This window comes from Enoplosus armatus, chromosome 10 (assembly GCF_043641665.1).
Source record: "Enoplosus armatus isolate fEnoArm2 chromosome 10, fEnoArm2.hap1, whole genome shotgun sequence".
Lineage (NCBI taxonomy): Eukaryota > Metazoa > Chordata > Actinopteri > Centrarchiformes > Enoplosidae > Enoplosus > Enoplosus armatus.
The window spans coordinates 1581734-1602688 of NC_092189.1; the positions used below are offsets into that span (position 1 = coordinate 1581734).

Consider the following 20955-nt stretch of genomic DNA (forward strand, 5'->3'; position numbering starts at 1 on the left):
TCACCATCCCACTCTGGACAGCGACGTACCATGTGCAAAGTCAACATTTCTTTCTCGGACATACAGTTTATGGCTGAGAGACTTCGCCGCTGCCTTCATGTTGTGTGAAACTCAATAGAAACTCCCACGACCAAGTTGGTGATTATAATAATTAATAGTAAAATAACTCTTACGTGATGTTTTGTCAGCTCAACATATTTCTATACAAGTAACAAGTAACGCCACTTTACTAATTTAAACGATTCAAGAACTCAGCACTGATTTTACACCTCATAGCTCATCTGTGTGTGTGTCATTGATCAGACATTATCATAGAAATGTTGCTGCTCAGCTCCTCTGAACTGAGTTAAGGATCTCTCTCTCTCTCTCTCTCAGCATTATGTTACAGGGACTGTCAGTCTGCGCATCCTGTTCACTGGTGCTCCTGATGTAAAACCTGGCAATGTCACCTGCATCTATTAGTGTACCACTGAGAGAAAGTTTTCAGCCTCCCCATGATGTCCCCCTTTGGGAAGTTGGGTCCTTTTTTTTCTCGCGTCTCCTGGCTCATTGTTTGGTTAGCTGCACATTTATTTCTGTACAGAACCAAAAACAGCAGACACACAGAGACTAGCTGGGAGCTGCACAGTTGGTTGCGCATTACGCAGGGAGAAATCTGATGACACGTTCACATCCAGACTTTAAAACTGCTTGCGGAGGGCCCTGCAGCTTAGCCTAACCTGTGTCAGGTGTGACTTCTTCAGCTGATCCTCCAGCAGGTGCCTGACCCTGGATATGTATGCTGCTGTTAGGCGAGCCCTCCTGGTGTACTCGTGTACGAAGAGCAGCAGGGACCGCTGCTCCAGGAGCCTCCGCAGAGCTCTGTAGTTCCCCTGCAGGAAGGAGGAGGAGGAGGAGGAGGAGGAGGAGGAGGAGGAGGGCAGGAGGAGGACACCGGCCTCGGCTGGGAGGCCTCTAACACAGACCTGACGGGGGATGAAGAGAGAGGGTATGGACTTTTAATATAACATATTTTCCATCGCCGCTAATAAGAGTAAGTGATAGAAGTCACATATGTTAAAATGTCAAGTTGTCAATTCATTTGCTGCTGATTATGTTTATCTAGCCGCTGTGTGTGTTTTTCTTGGGGTTTATTTACTTTATTTACTATGTAAGTTCAGTAAATACCCTTGTAAACAACTGAATGTCTCGTCCCTGACCAGGCGTTCTGTTGCTTTTCAACATACTGGACGGTGAAACATAAAGCTTAAAGAGAGTTCTGGAACTCTCTCTCCCTGAACTCGCCTGGGGAGATCCCATCTGTGGCCCGCCGACCGGCTGCCACTGGGGCGCCACAGTGAGGAGGGCCTGCTGCAGACGCAGGAGGCGCGCGGAGGACCGGGACACCAGGTTAGGGGCGACGACAAAATGTCCCTCTTCCTCCTCCTCCTCCCCCTCCTCCTCCTCCGCCTCATCTTGACTGCGGCCATGGAACAGCCACTTCAGACTGGGGTTGAAGGTGCTCCGGAGCAAAGTCTCAGCTCGCTGCAAGGAGCGGGAGATGGACCTCTGTGACCAGGAACCTGGGAGGGACACATGTTCCAACGTTTAGCAATGGCGGGAAGACTTTCAGCACACTTAGAAAGGTCGGACGAAAAAAGGGACAAGTGATCACTGACTTGGTTTTAGGCTCACGGGTTAAATAGAAGGTAGAGGACATTGGCTTAAAGATAAAGCATATATCTGTCTCGGTAATATGTCCCAGTTCCATACTACATACGAACTCCAAGCAGGTTTTTAGTATAAAGAGTTTTCACAGTGGACAGACGACATGCATACTGAACCCAGTAGATTCAGTAGGGACGTTTTGCTTTGGTTTTTTTTGTATACTACCTGCTAAAACAGTATGCTATGACAATTAGTCTGTAGTACAGAACGTATAGAATTATTGCGTAGTACAGATTTGGGACAGAGCGTATGTGCTCAGTCCTGTTGGCTGATAAGAGAGTGTGTTTTTTGGGACACAGTTCTTCACATGTACACATGATACCATCAGTGGTCGGGTCCTCTGTCACCGCGCAGGAACTGCATTTCCTCTGGAAGACAGAGAGGGACATTTCCAAAACACATTATTGACCTATACTGTCTGTTGATATACAGCTGTGACAAACACAAAACCTTTTCAGGCTCAAGGTGTGGTGTGGGACAGGGTTGTTGGTCGTTCTTTGGGCCAGGCTTAAAACTAAAGCTTTCGAGGTTGTGACTCCTAAACGTTCTGCATATAGAATGCATATATATATATATATATATATTTAGAAACCTAAATATACATTTTTAAACAACTTACCGTCTCATTTTCTGGACAGAATGACTCGGAATTCTCCAAATCTGAACGACGGAGACAGACAAAAGCCACCACAATCGTTAGACGACATCAACATCACACAATATATCCACTGGATGGACACATTCATGCAGACCGGCTTGTAAACTGGCGTTTCCCTTGTCCTCTGTCGTGCGGTGTGTTCGTGGTGTAAATGTATGAAGATAGAGACTGAAGTGTGGATGTAAACACTCCACATCATATGAACAAAAATAAAAGAGAAGCGTAAGCACTTTAACCTCACACTCGTTTTTCCAGTACAAATCCAGTGTCTGTCTGTGTGTGTGTGTGTGTGTGTGTGTGTGTGTGTGTGTGTGTGTGTGTGAGTGTGTGTGTGTGTGTGTGTGTGTGTGTGTGTGTGTGTGTGCATCACCTGCTGTCAGACCAGGCGGTCCACCAGGATCTTTCAGTTTCTCTGGGTTGCTGTGATCCATCCCGGACAATACAGCCGAGCTGCGAACAGACCAACATGAGTAGTGTTAAAAGGGGGGAAAACACCTGAGAAGCTTTTATGGGCGTCGAGTGTCGTCTCATTTCTAAAACATCATTTACAGCGTGTGAACTACCACAGGAGAGGTTCTGAGTACATTGCCGGGTGTTTGTAAGTCTGTCTGTTTATATATGCTCTACCTGCCGCCATCTTGAACTTCCACGTACACATAGATAGTTATAGAGCATAACGGTCAACCTCTTTTCCAGAGGAGTATTTCGGGACAATTTTGAGGTACTTGCACTTGAGTATTTCCATTTTATGCTACTGCGTACTATATATATTGTACTTTTGACTTTGCTGCATTTATCTGACAGCTACAGATGTCATATGCAAACCTTATAATGAACTTTATACCTAAAGTATGATGCATTGTTAGGGATTAAACCGCCAAACTGTATATGAAGTAGTTAAAATGAACTACACATTAATGCATGCAGGTAAAACACATAATACAAGAAATATACGGGGGGGGGGGGGGGTTCTGGTGGGACTTCACCTGTGGCTGTGACACTAAGGTCCGTTATTCTCTGAAATGTGACCGGTTTGGCACAACAGGTGACAGGTGGAGAGGTGGACGCTAGAGGCGAGGCAGTGTCAAAACCTTCTGCTTAAACTTACTCAACATTAGAAATGGCGTCATCCCCGGGGCATCCCGGCGACACGGCAGCAGAGCTGTTTTCACCACGGACTTGTCTTTATTCTTGAAGGAGACGCAGGTAACCGCTATCTTCGCCCCCCCCCCCCCCCCAAACACAGGAGCGGTGGCAGCAGCTTTAGCTCCGTTTAGCAGAAACGCGCCGCTTCTTTATCCGCGTCGACTATTCATGTTTATCAAACTCCTTCGCCGAGACCGGGGAACTGTCTTATTATTGACTTACGACCTTTTAAAGATGTACTTGTTAATCCACTGCTCACGGAGGAAGCGTGGTTTAAAATAGCTTCTGCTAGCGGGCGAGCCCTGAAAACAGGATGTGGCGGCAGCCAATCAGGAGAAAGCGTCCCCGGTCGTTAAGGAAAACAGAGGAGGCACGTTGTCCGGGAAATGGCGCCTCCTGGTGGGTGGCGCGTGTCACGTTTCTACTGACAACAGCGTTCAAACCCTTATTAGATTAATAAAGAATATTGGCATTTAATTTCAAATTAAAACATACGTCTTATCCACCAGTCAACACCGTAAGGGGGGTGTTGGTGGAAAACATGCCATTCTTATTATAGGCTACAGTATGCCACAGATTTCATAGAAACTTGTTTGCTGTGGAAAAGTGTCTTTTTTGTTGTTGTTGTTGTTGTTGTTGTTGTTGTGGTTTTTATCTAGATTGAGAAAAAGCTTTCGATTTTCTGGACCATAGCAGACAATAACAAATTTGAAACCCTGCCTTCAAGGTGGCTGCAGGTTTTGAAGCCCACCGACAGCAAAACTTCAAGGGGAGAGACTTTAATTTTGTTTTGTTTCACTGGAGAGATCTGCATGCAATCTATGACAGTTCTAGGCTACAATATGAACATTAATGATATAATTCTTGCAGTATTAAGCGACACAAACATTTTGGTAAATGGAATGTGAAGATTCTTAAAATAACATTTGTACAGATATGAAGTCCTGACAGTCTAAATATCTGACGGAGCAATAATGAAAACTATTGTTTTGTATTTCTGTCCTCTACCCATGTATTTTGACTACTGGTTAATCTTCTGAATTTATTTATGTAGTTTGAAAAGGACGGCCCAGCAATTGAGTCTGGTCAGCCGATCTATATACAGCAGCAACTGATATGATGACTGCCTTACATGAGAATTGCTGCCCATCTAAAATGCTCATGTGAAATAATAATATGAAGGTTTAACCATAAACGCTGTCATGTTGAGGTCACCTGTATAACATTTCAATAGGTTACCCTGTCATAGAGAAGAAACAACAGTTTACAAACTTTACAAACATAATTTGACTGTGAAAATAGGTGGATGTAATAAGGAATGCGATCTGTGATGCACCTGCTAGATGAAAGCGGTTCTATGCAAAATATGACTTCTTGGGAGAGCATGAACAGTTTTACAGTATCTTCAATGCTATCCCTCAGTCAGTGGCTCTGATGGCCTGTAATATGTTTCAAGACCCTCCATGCAGAACCCCAGAACTTATTATATTAAACTCCCTATTCCGCCCAAAGCTAAGGAAGTTCACTTCAAAACTTTTTCAGGAATATATTCCTCAAGGGAACTTCGACTGGATGGCAACTGTTGCGTTTTCTGTGATGGAAATGTGTGTTGTGACTGTATGTAGACTACAGTAAAACATTTTGGGGTGAAGTTCATGACAGGTTGTTTTCTAGGATACTTGGTTTGATTGAGTTTACAAGGCTGGAAAAAAAAAATCATTTTTGGTATCATCTTGAAAAACAAAGGACATGGACTAGTCCTAAATAGCCTTCTTCATAACTAATTTTGTCATTTCCTCTCATCCCTAACCCTTTATGGGGGAAAACATTTGCCAAAACACTGCAGAATATGAAAACTACCCGTACACTAAGTACAACAGTTTTTGTTTTCTTATGTATTTCTCTTGTTTTTTTAAAAAAAAAAATCATTATCTGAATGAACTTTTTTTTTTTTTAGCTCTACCTGGTGCCCATAAATCTGTACACTTAATTTCACAATGCAGTTGTGGTTGTAAACTCTTATCTTCATTTTGTTAATTTAAAAAAAAATCTCGACTTCCTGTCGAGAATGTGAAGGCTTTTTTCTTTTTTATCACTGGTCCCCTGCTGCTCCTCCTCGCCGCTCCTACTATTTACATATCTACACATTTAGCCGCCGCTTCCGGTCATGTGACTTACGGGATTGTTTGGGGCCGCGCTTTCGGTGTTGGCGGGTATCCGTAGACTGCCAGCCTGCTGCAGAGCCTCTCAGCCCACCACAGAAACAGTTTGACGCTCCGTATAACGCTTTATTAAGAAAATGTCTGACTGGAACAGAGGCAGACGACGTGACGCTCACAGCGGCGAACATGAAAATAGGTACGTTTTGATTGCGTAGTTTCACCTACTTTTAAACACCGCCAATACGAGCTTCCATTGTGTCTTTGTCCACTTGATTGGAAGGCACTTAAGTTAGCTTAAATCCTCGTTTCGGAAGATATTTAGCAGACGTGTTGTTAGCTACATAGCACATTTGCCGGTAACTTATGAGTGGCTGTTTCTGTAACCGTTCCATGTTTTGCTGATTTCCTGCGCTAGCTTGTATGACTAACGTTAGCAAGCCTTCTTCTATGCAGTGGCACGTTGCTCTTCTTTGGGTTGTGTGTTCGTAATGTTGGGACACACGGCTAACGTTAGCACTGTGGTCCCCTGTTCAGTGTTTGGTGGCGTTGGGGAGACAGGCTTAAAGAGGCGGTAAACACCAACCCTCGAGTGAAAAGAACGGCCATTCGTTCGCCGGTTTGGGTTACAATGAACGTTAGTTAGTATGCACAGACAGCTGGCAGGTTATTTAACTGCGCTGACAGGAGGACTGTACGGGACAAGTCGATGTGAAATGACAGGCGTTTTGCTGACTGTAAACCTGGGTCGGACATATAATGGATGGACGAACAGCCAATCGGACCAATCGGAAGTAGGAAGTAGATGGCGGGAGAAACGTTTGAACTAGCTTCTATTTCTATGAAACAAAAGAAAGCTGATTTCAGGGGTTGCCACTAACCCAAGCTTGTGCCTCTCATGTAGGATATTCGCATATCGGTTTCTTTAAAAGACTATTAGCATGTTTGGGGGGGGGTGACTCTGAAACGTTAGCATTAGTTGCTGCGGCTGGTTATATTTTACATTTCAAAACTAGAGGCTGCGTGCAGTCTGCAAGCCAGTTCTGCATTGTGCTCTAGCACCTAGGTAGCCAGTGCACTTTTATCGGTGTGTTCGCTAAGGGTGTACAAACGTTGCTTGTAGCCAAGAGCTGTTACAGTCATGTTGCAACATATGCTTGTCTGTTTTAAATCCACTTCTTTATTGTGTCTCCCCTGCGTAGGAGCTATGGCCCGTCCCGGTGGTCCCACTGCAGAAAGAGAGGGATCGATGGAAGCCTGCGGGCCAACAGAGAGGCCGATGGTAGTGATAAGGAAAAGGGAGGCCACTCTGACAACAGACATGCCAGGTAAGAATGTACACCTACACTCTACACAAGTAGATTTACAGTATTCTCCTCTATACCTATATGGGTAGGTGCAAAACGTTCAGAACGTTCTTAACTCGGTGAAGCTCTTTCTGAAGCACCGGTGATGTTTGAAGCTTCAGATCAGTCACTTGATATGAGCGCAATGGATTGAAACGCTACACTTCATGCAAGCTTCAGTGTCATCGGCCCATCTCTACGAATAGAAAGGAAACGGGAGTGGGAAAATGACGGACTAGGAATTCATAATCTCTTGATATGTATGAGTTAACTGGGTGCAGTGCTGCGGGTTGCTGAATGCAGCGACGTCTCGCATCGTAAGTCCCTGGGTTAACAAGCCAGTGACCACAGCTGGCAATGTGTGGCCACAACACCATCTGCTGGCACCGTGGCAACAAGCACTTAGGCCTGGTGATAACATGCGTCCTGGTTGACAGAAACACACCTTTTTATAGCTTTATTCACGGATTTTGAGAAAAAGTTTTCTGGTTTTCCCTCTGATGTCCTCCGGCTGCTCTGCCTCAACTCTTGGAGTTTACTGATGGGACAGATAGCCTTACTTGTTGCTAAAGTAACCGTGCATCCGCTTACACAGAGGACATCAGTTGAGTAGGCGGTCCGCCACTGTGGCCCAGGACACGTTCGCGTACACGCTGCTAAAAGAATGTGGCCATATGCAGCCCAGACCACCCCCGCTTGTGGTCTGAGCGATCGGATCGCAATGCGTCTTGGGTGCGTTCACACCTGGTACGGACGGATGTTAATACCAGGTCTGAATAGGGCCTTGTATTCTCCTCAGTGTGTTTATGCTGGTATGCACCCTTTGTGTTTCCCAACTTTCCTCCCTAGTTTCACCACTCCAGAGAGCGCAGGTCCGGTGTCTCGCTGTGGTAGACCGGCTGACTGGGGCAGCCAGGTGGACGACGATGAGATGAGGAGGGATGTACACAGAGACATGCAGCGGTAACCCAACTCTATGAACTCAAAGCTTTTATAACGGTGGTTTTATCTCTTTGAGTGCTAGTCTTCACTGGTTGTGTGTTCAGTTACAGGAGGAGGATACTGGGTGGAGAGGTCACCCAGAGAGAGAGAAAGACCTCTTCTGGCTCTTCTGGGAGGTATGTCGCCATCTTTTATATTGTCTCTTTATGACCATTAAACTCAGAATATGAATTTTAACTTTTTATCGCTTGAGCCTGTATGTGCGAACGGAGGTTAAGCCTGTTTGTCTGCTGCAGCTGTGACTCCAGAGAGGGAGAAAACATGGAGACTGATGAGGCTGTGTTGCTACGACGACAGAAACAGATAAACTACGGCAAGAACACACTGGCCTACGACCGATACATCAAAGAAGTCCCAAAGTAGGTCTACAAAATAACCCTCAATCCATACAGTGCTGCAACATGAAACTTCAGCCTCTGAAGAGTCATGTGTTACTACAATAAATTAATAATGTATTTTCCAATAAATCGCTCCGTTTCCATTGTTTCTTCTGTTTCCCTTTTTGTTTCCAGACACATGCGTCAGCCGGGTGTTCACCCAAAGACTCCCAATAAGTTCAGGAAGTACAGCCGTCGCTCCTGGGACCAGCAGATCAAACTGTGGAAGGTCAAACTGCACGCCTGGGACCCCCCGACAGAGGACAGCCAAGATAAAGCCCTAGACAACATGTATGAAAATATTTGGCCTTCAACGCGATACAGGTCACCCGGGGGCCATAAAGAACGCATCCTGTACAGTCTCAGTCTGTTGCTGTTTGGTCATGGTTGGTTTATGTGTTGTTTGTCGTCTGTTCCTCTAGCGAGGAGCTGGGTCTCGACGATGTAATGGACATCGAGCTGGACTTCCCAAACCTGTCAGACCCCCAGGATGCCCCAGCCGCTCTCCCCACACACAGCCTTTCACTGGAGGTGAGTTTGATGAAGTCACTACTGACAACAAAGAGAACACATGGTTGTGACAGCAGGGCAGACAGTAGGCATAGGGTTGGGGTTTACTAGGGTTAAAAACCCTTAGAAGTCTATTGAAGTTAAGTTTTCCAACTTTATAAGCAACTTAATGTTCAAGGAAAAATTCAACAATTATTGAATATATGGACATTACTGTTTCCAACTGTGTCTCCATTTTCCCTAGAATGACTACCAAATGACAGAGATGTTTCAAGAAATGCCCCAGGTCATTATTAGATAGTTATTAGGACACTACAGACCTGTAAAGCAACATTTACGTAATTTCCTCCATACAGAAAGCCTACGTGTTTAGTTAGCTTTGATGAACATGTATTTTACCCTGTGAAACGTGATATAAACATCAGTCACAGGCCTTTCGAGAACAGTGAAGACTGCATTATGAAGACCTGTGAATGATTGGAAGGGGAGATGTGTGGGGCATTAAATGTGGCACTTCTACAATTCCAAAAACTAAGCTAAAGCTTGAAGTAGAGATCCTCATTGAAAGCAGATGAAAAGACAGTACTTAATGAATGGGCTTTTTGACTGTGCTCTCTCGCTCAGGGTGAAGACTGTTCGGGCACTCCAGTTAAAGTACAGAAGACAGAAAGCACAGTGGAGCCGGACATGGCATAGCTCATCACTGGCGCTCTCCAGGAAAATACAACATGTTCCCGACACTTTCACATCCCACAGCCTCTGTGTTACCCACAACGACTCTGACCTGGGTACCAGCTACTTGACCCGCTCCAAGCTGTGCCGCACCGGCACAGCTTCACAATGCTGTCTGTCTCAGCTGGTAGTTATTAGTTCGTCACTGTAACACATTTAGTATTGCTCCATTTATACGAATGCTTCTTAATCCATCGGTTGGGGCCGTTTACAAATGACTACTCAGGGAGTCTTCTTTTATGGCAAGATTTTACAGCTGCATGTGTAATCAAGCTTCAGTCAGTTGAAATGGTTTAGGGTTTGGCTTTCACAATAACACTTTAGTAGCACTGATCTGGGACCTGGTAGAGCAGACATCCAGGTTTGTAGACGTCCATTATGTGCTAATGTTAATCACATCCTGCTTATACTTGCTTAACAAAATGCTACATGGGAACTGACTGAACTCAACGGGTTCTCTAAATAGTTTAAAGGAGACGGGCAAACCAAAGTATTTTCCTTTTTAATGACTCATAGCGACAAGATTTTCTTTCAAGTATGTACAATTTTAAGTACTGAAGAGCATTACTTCAGTTATATTGGGCTGTGATTTGTTTTTACATTGGGTTTTTTTTTTTTTTTTTTTAATACAAATGTTACTGTGTTTCTTATTGCTGTTTCCTTCATGGTGAAGACTTTGAAATAAAAACAAACTTGAATGTCTCATTGTCATGTCATGTCTCAAAAGCTTTACAGTGGAAACCTGGCAACATGCCATTGCTCCGTGTATACTATTGTCTAGATTTAGCTGCAAGAGTACCAAAAGTGCAATTTCACTTATATAGATTATGCTCTATTAAAGCTAGAGAATGTAAAATGTTATGACTTAGCTCCTCTTTATACCTCCAGCTGGAAAATGACTAATATAATTGATATTGATTGAGGTCTTGTATGCATACTTCTGGCCCCTATGATGGATCTCTGCAGGAGATCTTTTCCGTTTGTGACATATTTGTTTTGTCTGATAATGTGTGGTGGCGCAGAATGAGATGAGCTCAGACAAAAGCCACAGAAAAAGAGACGTGAAGTCCTTGGACATCTATTTGAACATCTGTTTTCTCAATAAGCAATCGCATACATTCATATGGATCTTGGGAGGAGTCCGCGTTCATTTCTACCGTTGACCGAGGGGGGGCAGCATTGCGCACACATGCGTCTAAACTCCCTTAAATAGAAAGAAGAAGAGGGAGAAGGGGAAAAAGAAAACGAAAAGAAGCAGGAGAGAACAAAATAGTTACTGCTTCTGTGAAGGTTAAAGTGAGTAGGGTTCGTATAACGTTTCTGAGGACCATGCTGAGGGCTTGTCTGCGAGGAGCTAATGCCACAGCCCGGGTAAGACTCCCCAAACCATTCCTTTACTGCCGTTACCGTGAGCTAGCTACCATGTTGGCATTAGCGTGCTGTCATTCAGTGACCCACAGCCGGGCTCAAGGTGCCGTGGCGGACTTTGTTGTAAACACGGTTGGATTGTCCACCCTAAAATGCTACCTAACGCGAAATCGTAGAATTAACACGGCTCTTTATTTAAGTTGTCGCCAGAAAGAGCGACGAGAACAATGCGTAATGTCAGTGCTAGCTGGTTAGCTTCCAGTGACAGATAGCTATTGCAAATACAACCGTAAGCAAGCTAACGAGTTGGGCTAACGCTAAGTTGTAGTGGGGAGGTCAAGTCAAACACCCATGACGGTATGACCTCGCAAAAAAAAAAAAATCTCTGTCAGCCTGTCTCTAATTTTTATTTGTCATAATTGTTTTGTGTCTGTAGAAGAGAAAACTGCTTACATGTTTTAGGACAACTAGTTAGCTAACAGTTATAAATATGGCTAACGCTAGTAACGTCACCGCTGATAGCAACTTCAGAAGTATATTACAACGTTATCTGGTCCGATTTGACTACGTTTACTGTTTAGCCTAATGTTATTTAAAAGCCCCCCCCCCTGCAGAAATGTGCTTTTTTTTTCCCCCATATCGGCTTCATGTTTGAAAAAGATCCAGAGTCACATTTCGTAGAGTCAGCAGTGTTTAGCAGAAAGGACCCAGTAACCGAAAGGTTAGTAAGCAAATACGGGCGTCTGGTTCGCCTCGTTGTAACCGCTGATAACGTAAGAGCTTCACAACCTGCCTGTAATATGATAAAGATAAACAGCACAGCACAATACGTTTCTGTGTATAATGCAATACGTTTGTTCTTGCTTATTACATTGAAGAACAGAACAGAAAAGGACTTTAGTGTCCACCAAAGCACAACAACAACAGCACCTGAGCATGTAACATATCAAACAAATATGGTAAGAGGAAACCATCAGAACATAACATTGTTCTCTCTGCCATAGTCCCCCCCAGTTAAGACAAAAAGGCTGTGGAACCCCATTAATTCCTCAGTCCGTCAAACTTTAAGAAGGTGGCTTCTCTTTAGGCCCAGGGGAATGCACTGTTAGGCAGGAGAGGAAACGCACACCCGGTACTCACGTCTGCACCATAGTAGGTGGTTGGTACCTGTGCGTGTTTCAGATGTTGGAAGGTCAAGCGATAACGCTGCATGAACTAGCTGTCTGTCTGATATTGTCCTCATCTCTGTCTGCCTCTCCCGCCCTCTCCAGAACAACTTCGGGAGAACCCGTCTAACCAATCTGCAACACTGTCGGCACTACACAGCAGGAGAGACCAGGTAATGCGCGCACACACACACGCACACACTGTGCTGAGATTAATTGTGCAAAATTTCAAGAGTCAAATGGAGAGCTTGGACATTCTGCCCTCTTGATGATAGTAAGACATTGTCACGTCAGATTCATGCTGTCCTTTGCTGTCCTTGTCCACCACAGCGGAGCAGCTAAAGTAGTTGCTGCTGGCTTGGTGACAGTGGGCGGTGGCATCGGAGGGACGATACTCTACGCCAAATGGGACAACAAGTTCAGAGCAGCCGTGGAGAGCAATGTTCCATACTCAGACTGGCTGCTGGGTCTGGCTTTGGGACCTGCTCCTCAAGGTGGCGTCCTCCCCATCAAGAAACAGGTCAGGATGGACTCGCCGCATGTTTGGACAATGTGCTAAGGCTAGCTAGAATCTCTTCTTCATTAGAAATAAATCCTGGTATCGGTAATGGGACAGATCCAGGCATATTTTAATGGTTGGATATCCGTTATAATAAAGCCGATCCTCTCTTTACTGAACTCTTACTGTACCGTTGCAGCTCTTCAGTCCTTAATGAGAGTCGGCTCCGCAGCGCAGCATTTCACTGCCTATGAGAGTGAACATTAGAGTGTGTGTAAATGATTCGGTTGCATCCGTGATTGACTGTTGTGACACTCAGATTGCAAATTTTCCTTAATATCAGATCAGTAGTTTTTAAATTAGGTGTGCCAAATTTAGAAGGCCTCAGCTGTTATTTGAATGCGTCAGACACACATTTAATCAACATTTAGTGTCCAATCCGATACTTGTAAGTATTTATAAGTACTTATAAGTATCGGATCGGATTCAGTATCCAGGGTACCCAGTATTAAAGGGCTCTGATCGGGATCAGGGCCAAAGAAACTTCCCTATCCTATCCCTTATGAATTTGAATTACTTAAAATGACAGAACAGAACAAACTAAATCACAGGTCTGATTGAGATATGTGGCTCTATACAAATACAGCGTGAGACCCTCAGGCCTCAGTTAAAATGGTTGCTGTCCCTGCTGCGTAGATGGAGTTGGCCCAGCCTCCCTCCATGTTGGAAAAACAGATGAAGGCGTCCAAAGCCATGTCGGAGAAAAAGGCTAAGGAGGCAGCAGAGAGTCCGGCCAAAGAGACGAGTCCTGTCCCAACACAGCCTGCACAGAGCATAGAGGGTAAGGCTCCGATTTTGCTCATACATTACATTATGTACTGGCAGTTTTTTAGCGTGACCACGTTCTTTCCCTAACCTTAACCAAGTGGTTTTCTTTGCCTTAACTTAACCGTATTGTAATCATCATTAAACTGGTACACAGGCTGCACAGGTAAAAGAATCCCTTGCTTTAACGCAGATGAACTTGTGTACCCCTCTGCTAGTACTGTGATAATGAATACTGTACCCTCTGCTTTGAGGATTTAAGGCAGTAAGTCATTTAGGCTCTACTCTTTGACTGTCATAGCAACGATCTTATAGTGTGTTAATACAGACATTTCTAGAAGGAAAAAACGAAGTAATCTTTTTTTAATACAGACATACAGAGTAATAACTGTCTGCTTTCCGATATATCCCAATTCCCAACTGGTCCCAAGTCAAGGTCTACATCTTTGTCTTAAGTTGGGTTCAGGCTGACCGCAGGACTGTAGCTACACATAATGCAGCCTCTGTGCTCTGTTAACGCTTAGTCCTTCAGCATTAACGTTTCCCATTACTCAATACATTTATTTTGTGTGCATGAATGAATCAAAACGTGGGAACGAATCTTTTTTTTTTCTTTTTTCTATGGCCCCTCCGGGCCTCCATACAGAGTATCAAAATGAAATGTAAGAACTTTTGTGTGGCTCAGTCCAGACTTTTGATTGAATCCCCTTTTTAAAGCTGTGAAAACTTTTAATGGTTTTAGACGTCATTCAGAATGGCAGAAAATGGCCGCGGCCTCCACCAAAAGATACGCGATCATCAATCAATTTTAGTTTTCTGTTGCGCAAGGTTCACAAGTTATTGACAGAAATGTCAAGAAAGCTCAACGGCCTACAGGTAAGGACAGTGTTCAGGACCCAAGAGGGAGAAGGACTGAGCCACAGTGATTCATTTTAGTTTTGCTAAAATGTGCTTTATGTGTTGTTTTTATGCACCCACAGAGATCCCTCCGGGTAAGCTGTCCTCCGTCGTGAGTTAGCCTCCCTGTAGAGTGCAGTGTTAGAATGTAGTTTGTAGCCTAGAGTGTGTCCTTCACAGCCTTTAGGGCATGACACTGTAACGCAATCCAGTACATTAGCTCTGTGATAAATACTACCGTACTACAATTTAAGCTGTTAGGGGCTGAAAATGGATCTAGTTTTATTTTTTTGTGATGAAACCAGGACAACAAGAGGGATGTTTTCATTAATCCTTTCTCTTAGCCTCTTGATTGTTGGTTTTGAGTCCCCCCCTTTTCTGTATTTTGTGTCCCCTCCAGAGGCTTCAGCGGAGGCGACTCATATCATCTCAGCCATCGGTGAGGTCCCATCGGTCCCCGCTCCATGTGACACGGAGGCGGCACCAGTTAAAGGTAACGGCATCAACCTGTTTGATATCTTAAAGGCAGAAATTCACCATTTTGGTCATTTTTTTAAATCAATATCTCTGTTGGCTGCAAAGTATCAATACCATCGCAATCAACAATGGATGGATTCAGACCTCTGTGGTTATACAGTGTGTCTGGGGTCTCATTGTGCCTGTGTCTGTGTGCATGTTTTTCTCTAGAGGAGTGCAAAGACTGCCATGAGCATAAGGTCACCCCAGCGACGGCAGTAGTTCACCCTGACACGGAGTCACCCGCGGCACCGGAAACACTGAAAGAACGTCCAGTAGAAGAAGTGGCAGCTAGACTGGCTCAACAGGACCTGGAGGAACAGGACATCCTAGCATGTGGGCTGGCAACAACAACACACACACACACACACACACACACACACACACACACACACACACACACACACACACACACATACTCACATACTCAATCAGAAAGAAGAAAATCTGGTGAATTTAAGTTGACTGTAGTACTGAGCAAAGATGTGACTATTCCACTGCATCAACTTTTGAACTACAGTCTCTGTCAAGCCTCTCATGTTTCCTGTCTGACTGTTTTGCAGCTGTGTCAGCCAGTCTCGAAGACTCACTGGCCAGCTCGGCCAAAGCTGCCCTGCAGGCCATTGGAGCTCAGGAGGCAGCCCTGCAGGCGATCACACGGCACACACTCAAACTGAAGGAGGCTATGGAAGCAGAGGTACAGAACCCAGTGCCGCTGACCGCAAGGATGTGGTGGGATTTACAGTAACGCTGCTACTGCTGCGGAAAATGTGAGGAGGGAGTGCGTCTCTGTCTGCACCACAGACTCTTAACAGGACTGGACTGTGGTCCGGATCTGTCTCTGCTTTGCGTCCCTGACAGTAAAGAGATACTCTTGTATTCATGCTCAGGGCCGGGTAGTTCAGTTTGTTTGAGTTGGTTTGATTGGTCCAGTGTTCCAGATAGGCGCCTTTTTAGTTAATTTGAGTCATGTGGTTTACGCTGATTCGTGGTTGGAAAGCGGTGCTGGTTCAGTTTCTGTCTGCGTCTATTTGTTTATCTGAAACCTGATTGTTTTGCAGTAGAGTGATTTCAGTTCTTATGAATCCAGGCTCCACCTCAGGAGAAGTCGGCCCAGTGGAAGGATCTAGAAGCGGCTCTTGCTGAAAGAACCTGCGCTGTGAATGATGCTGGAGGCGCTCTGTTGAAAGCCAAGTAAGACTTGTGTCTGAACACACACACACACACACACACACACACACACACACACACACACACACACACACACATGATTCTGAATCAGACAGACCAACACTGTGATGGAGTACATTTGCTGATTAGCCAAACACAGACATTCATGTCTTGTTATTTAATCCATAAAGTTAAGTCATAGTTGTTTTCAGAAAATGTACTATATTGATAGAGCAATGTAAATAGTCATACGGTGATTTTATTATTGTTATTGATTGAGTTTACTCCCCCCCCCCCCCCCCCCCAATCTCTCCTGTTTCTCTCTGGCCGTAGTGAAGCCTTGGACAGTCTCAAGTCGGTGATTGACAAGTGCAACGGGTTGAAGGTCGCCGCGGTTCGCCCGCTGGTTTTAGCGGCAGAGGAGAATCTCCACAACATGGTGGTGGACTTGGACAAAGTGGTCACGAAGGTAAGGATGTTATTTTGCACATTGCACACACACCACGAACGTCTCCCAGGAGAGACTGTCTGAAAATGTGCGCCGCTATCCGTTAAGAAATGCTTGGTTTCCACATAATATCAGGCGGTGACACGAGCACAGTTAAAGATCCCCGTCAGACGGAGGGGTTTAACTTCCTCTACAGAAGAGATCTTTGATGAGATCGTACACTCGCAGACGTCCTGTGCAGCTGGAGTTCACCATCTCGTTCAGGAGGACACAAATCGTTTTGTCAGAACAGATTACGTTGTGTCGCCATCAGCGCAAAACTGTCAACTGAACAGAAACGGTTGTCTGTGGTTTCATCACGCTGCTCTGCACAGATCGAAATTTGGGCTACATCCAGGCGTACAAGGTGGAAACTCAGTCTCACTCTGTTAAATGACTTAATATTAAAGAGCCAATTAAATATTAAGTAGGGGATGCCAGTGTTCGAAACATAACTATGTCCTTTTCCCTAAGAAGAAAAACATGAAAGTCTTGACACTGCGTTCTTTTCCTCTCCGAGCAGCGGTGTACTTTTCCATTGAAGATGAAGATCGGCAGTTATCACCTGTTAAAGCTGAACCAAATTATTATGTAGTATGATCAGTATTGTGTGTGTGCGTGTGTGTGTGCGTAGGTGCAGTCTGCAGAGTCAGAAGCTAAGATTGTCTCCCAGTACAGTGAACTGGTTAATGAAGCCAAACAACAGTTCCAGAGGGAAGTCAGCAGCCTTACACCAGAGATCCAGGCCAACTGGAAGGGGCTTAGTAAGACCACACACACACACACACACACACACACACACACACACACACACACACACACACACACACACACACACACACACACACACACACACACACCTGACTGTATTCATACTTACTTATTATAACTGGTCAAGACAAACGCCTGAAATGTTCTTTCGATTTAAAAAAAACAAAAAAAGAGAGACATATTTGCAAAATGATTTTGTGTCTTCGTGTGTGAGCTGGGAAACTGTCAGCAGATGACCTGAACGCCCTGATCGCCCACGCCCACCGTCGCATTGACCAGCTGAATCGAGAGCTTGCCGAGCAGAGAGTCAGAGAGCAGATCCACATCGATGCAGCACTGGAGCAGCAGAAGCTGGAGGATCAGAAAGCGCAGGAGAAAGCCGTTTGCACCGCCCTGCAGCACATCAAGGAGGAGGCCCGGCTGGAGCAGGAGAGGAAGGTACGGAGGGGAAACATGTGGGGTTCAGGGTTTGCTGACCTTGACCTGCGTATGCCTGCATATACATAGAGAGAGCGGTGCAGTGGCTGCTGAGCCCAGGAAGAGGCCCAGGGCTGTCACCAATTTATCAGTTATCAACATGCCAACAGTACACTATTGGTAATCAAATGTGTGTGTGTGTGTGTGTGTGTGTGTGTGTGTAGCTGTCTGAGTTAAGGGAAGTGATGGAGGCAGAGATGAGGACTCAGCTGCGGCGTCAGGCAGCTGCTCACACGGACCACGTCCAAGATGTCCTCAAAGTCCAGGAGCAGGAGCTGAGAGCTGATGCCGAGCAGGTATCCACACACATCTCTACATTCTACACACACACACACACACGCTCACAAACCGTGGTGGTGCATGTGGCTCTGACAGCCCGTCAGTGCGGGCCAATTCCTTCAAAGCTCTGCTGTGGGTTGTGTTCAGGTCCTGAGCAGCAAGATGCTGGAACAGGATACCCGCTACCGTCAGCTGAGCCAGGAACAGCTGGATAACTTCACTCTGGATATGAACACTGCCTACGCAAGACTGAAGGGGATGGAGGAGGCCATAGACAGTAAGACACACACGAGGCTAAGGCATGCCATTGGAATGAATCAATGTCGTAAAAGTATAACGTGGGAGAAAATATAAATACTCAAGTACCTCAAATTTGTGCTGTGGGTTTGTCAAGTTTTGGTGTGGTCAGAGGCTCCACAGACCCGTAGAGGTCAGAGCAAATATAGACATTTATTTTGGCATATATTCAGTGTTCAGTAAGGAGCTTTGAAAAGTAGGATGTTCTGTTGAGCCCTGTCATGGACGCCCCCCCCCCCCCCCTCCTGTCTTTCTGAATGCAGGCCATGTGGTGGCAGAGGAGGAGGCCCGTAAAGCCCACCAGCTCTGGCTCTCTGTGGAGGCCCTCACCTACACTTTAAAGACGGCCGACACGGATTCCCCCACCGTGCCTCTCGAGAGCGCCGCCCAGGCCGTGCGAGACAGCTGCCGCGACAACGACTTTGCCTCGGCCCTGTCGTCGGCTCTCCCAGAAGAATCCCTGCACCGCGGCGTGTACAGCGAGGCCTCCCTCCGCGCCCGCTTCAACTCCCTGCGAGCGCTGGCACGCCGGGTCGCCCTCATTGATGAAACCCACAACTCCTTGTACCAGTATTTCTTGTCCTACCTTCAAGCCACCCTGCTGTTTGAGGACAAACAGGAAGCCCCACCCGCCCAGCTGTGCAGCGAGGATCTCGACCCGTTCAAGCTTCTGTCATATGCTAGCTACTGCTTGGAGCATGGGGATCTGGAGTTAGCAGCTAAACTGGTGAACCAGTTGAGAGGAGAGGCCAGGAGGGTGGTGGAGGACTGGCTGACTGAAGCCAGACTCACCCTGGAAACCAGGCAGGTCGTCAGTTTGCTCTCTGCTTATGCAAATGCTGTGGGGTTAGGGACCACCCAGGCTCCATAGGCTGCCCTAACCCTGAAAGGAACTATCCGCTGAAAATCTCCCCAGTATCAAGTAGTCGCCCACGGTAGGCTCAGAGGTCTCACAGGAGACTTTCACTGGTGTATTCCTTAAAGTTAACCAAGCGATGGATGTTAAGATGCAACAGAAGTTTATTTGTTTTAAAGCACTAAGTCACTGTGGACCATTATTTGTAAAATATAATAACTCGCACTCTCAATCTAGTCTCAAGTCAGGCCCACAGGTTTGGTTCAGGTATTTATTTCTGGCTAATTTCTTTTTTTTTCTGTTTCCCCCCCCCCCCCAAGTGTTGTGGAAAATGAATCCTAACAATTGATTTAAAGAATTTGTCATGCTGCATTTTATTTTTGTCAATACTGCACATGTCACAATAAATCATGAACGAGAATGCTGTCTGGTTTATCATCATTCCTCCCTCGAGCCATGGGTGCGAGCTGAGGCATTGGGCTTCAGAAATCCCCCCCCCCAACACACCTCACACCACCATCAGCCCAAGAATCATCTGAACGTTCACTTTATTAGACCTCCTCGAGTCTGGTGGCCTGGTCTTTATGGTGCCCATCAGGAACTGCGTCACCCCACCCCACCCCACCCCACCCCACCCGACAGGAAGGTCTAACTGATGTTTCAAAGCTTTCTCTACGCTGCCAGGAATCAAGGGAGAAAAAAAAAGTTGTAGCCTTTATTGGCTGATGTATTTGTTGGTCTAATACTCGTCAAATGTAATAAGTATGTGTAAAAAAAACACGTGCTACTTTTAAAACTTCCAAACTTTTTTAAAAACCACCCGCCTGCTCCTCGCTGCACCTGCGCTTTTAACTCCGATGTGTCGGTCGGAACCGGAATAATGACAAAGCCAAGCTTCTGAAACACTTTCTTTTATTTTGGATGAGTGTTACTGCTCTACGCATCGTTTTCTTCTCTTGCCCTTCACACACACACACACACACACACGGACAGAGGACAGGAAGGAGCTGGAACATTACAGTTAAGCACCCTTTATAAATGAATAAGTTTGTTTTGGACATTTTAAATCAGGACTTTTTTGTTTTGTTTTGTTTTCCCCAACAATGTGAGATAAAGAAACAGCCTGCTAGCAGCTCCACAGGTGGGACTTTCAAAGGTCAACTGTCAACCTAACCTCACACAATACAATACAGGGGATATGCTTCCTTAGTTTGCTGGAGTTCTCTGCTGCAGCAGGATACCCAGTCTAATATCAGCAAGTCACTTATACTGTACAGGTGCTGAAGGCCCAACAGTAACCTGGACTACAGAAACCTCCGACTGCGAACGTCTAAATGTCTCAACCTGACGTGAGTCAAGCCGTTTGTTTCAAATCCGTCGATATAACAAGAAAGCCGCTTTAATGCCGGCCCCCGTTCGTTAAATGAGAGCTTTGTCGGCATGGGGGTTCCTGAAGGGAAACCTCTACGTCCCCCGCCCCAGTCGATGTTAAACTGGAGCGTTGGAGGGCCCTTCACACGCATGATACCCACCATTGTTAAACTCTCATCAGGTTGTCCAGTCTTGGGAAAGGACGAAGGAATATTTAACAGAAACACACAACAAATCCTTTTGATTAAAGAGAGTGCAGCTGCAGCCGAGTTCCAAAACGGTGGGATCTCGGTGGAAGCCGCCTCGGTTTTCTTGATACTCGATCCAAAAACCCCGCTG

General features: G+C 45.6%; 2 protein-coding genes and 1 long non-coding RNA gene across 5 annotated transcripts; 2 read left to right on the top strand and 1 right to left on the bottom strand.

Moving 5' to 3' along the window:
* Window positions 1-2040: 2040 nt before the first annotated feature.
* LOC139290967 (uncharacterized) lies at window positions 2041-2789 on the bottom strand. Its single transcript, XR_011597556.1, has 3 exons — window positions 2736-2789; window positions 2327-2367; window positions 2041-2075 (listed from the first exon to the last, which is right to left on the bottom strand). It is a non-coding gene; the product is annotated as an uncharacterized lncRNA (long non-coding RNA).
* Window positions 2790-5727: 2938 nt separating this feature from the next.
* Window positions 5728-10243, top strand: slbp (stem-loop histone mRNA binding protein). Of its 2 annotated transcripts, none has more exons than XM_070913446.1 (8): window positions 5728-5869; window positions 6873-6998; window positions 7866-7979; window positions 8063-8134; window positions 8255-8377; window positions 8531-8686; window positions 8818-8926; window positions 9530-10243. In XM_070913446.1, exons 1-8 carry the CDS (start codon window positions 5811-5813, stop codon window positions 9599-9601), a joined length of 831 nt encoding a protein of 276 aa, XP_070769547.1. In that variant the 5' UTR covers window positions 5728-5810; the 3' UTR covers window positions 9602-10243. The 2 variants fall into 2 exon arrangements, with proteins under 2 accessions (XP_070769547.1, XP_070769548.1); XM_070913447.1 differs by having other exon boundaries at window positions 8069-8134.
* Window positions 10244-10869: 626 nt separating this feature from the next.
* immt (inner membrane protein, mitochondrial (mitofilin)) lies at window positions 10870-19666 on the top strand. Of its 2 annotated transcripts, none has more exons than XM_070912778.1 (14): window positions 10870-11008; window positions 12277-12344; window positions 12502-12691; window positions 13367-13516; window positions 14795-14885; window positions 15080-15244; window positions 15472-15605; window positions 15999-16102; window positions 16412-16547; window positions 17200-17329; window positions 17551-17774; window positions 17978-18109; window positions 18240-18369; window positions 18653-19666. In XM_070912778.1, exons 1-14 carry the CDS (start codon window positions 10967-10969, stop codon window positions 19258-19260), a joined length of 2304 nt encoding a protein of 767 aa, XP_070768879.1. In that variant the 5' UTR covers window positions 10870-10966; the 3' UTR covers window positions 19261-19666. The 2 variants fall into 2 exon arrangements, with proteins under 2 accessions (XP_070768879.1, XP_070768878.1); XM_070912777.1 differs by having other exon boundaries at window positions 13367-13511; window positions 14793-14885.
* The last annotated feature ends 1289 nt before the right edge of the window (window positions 19667-20955 follow it).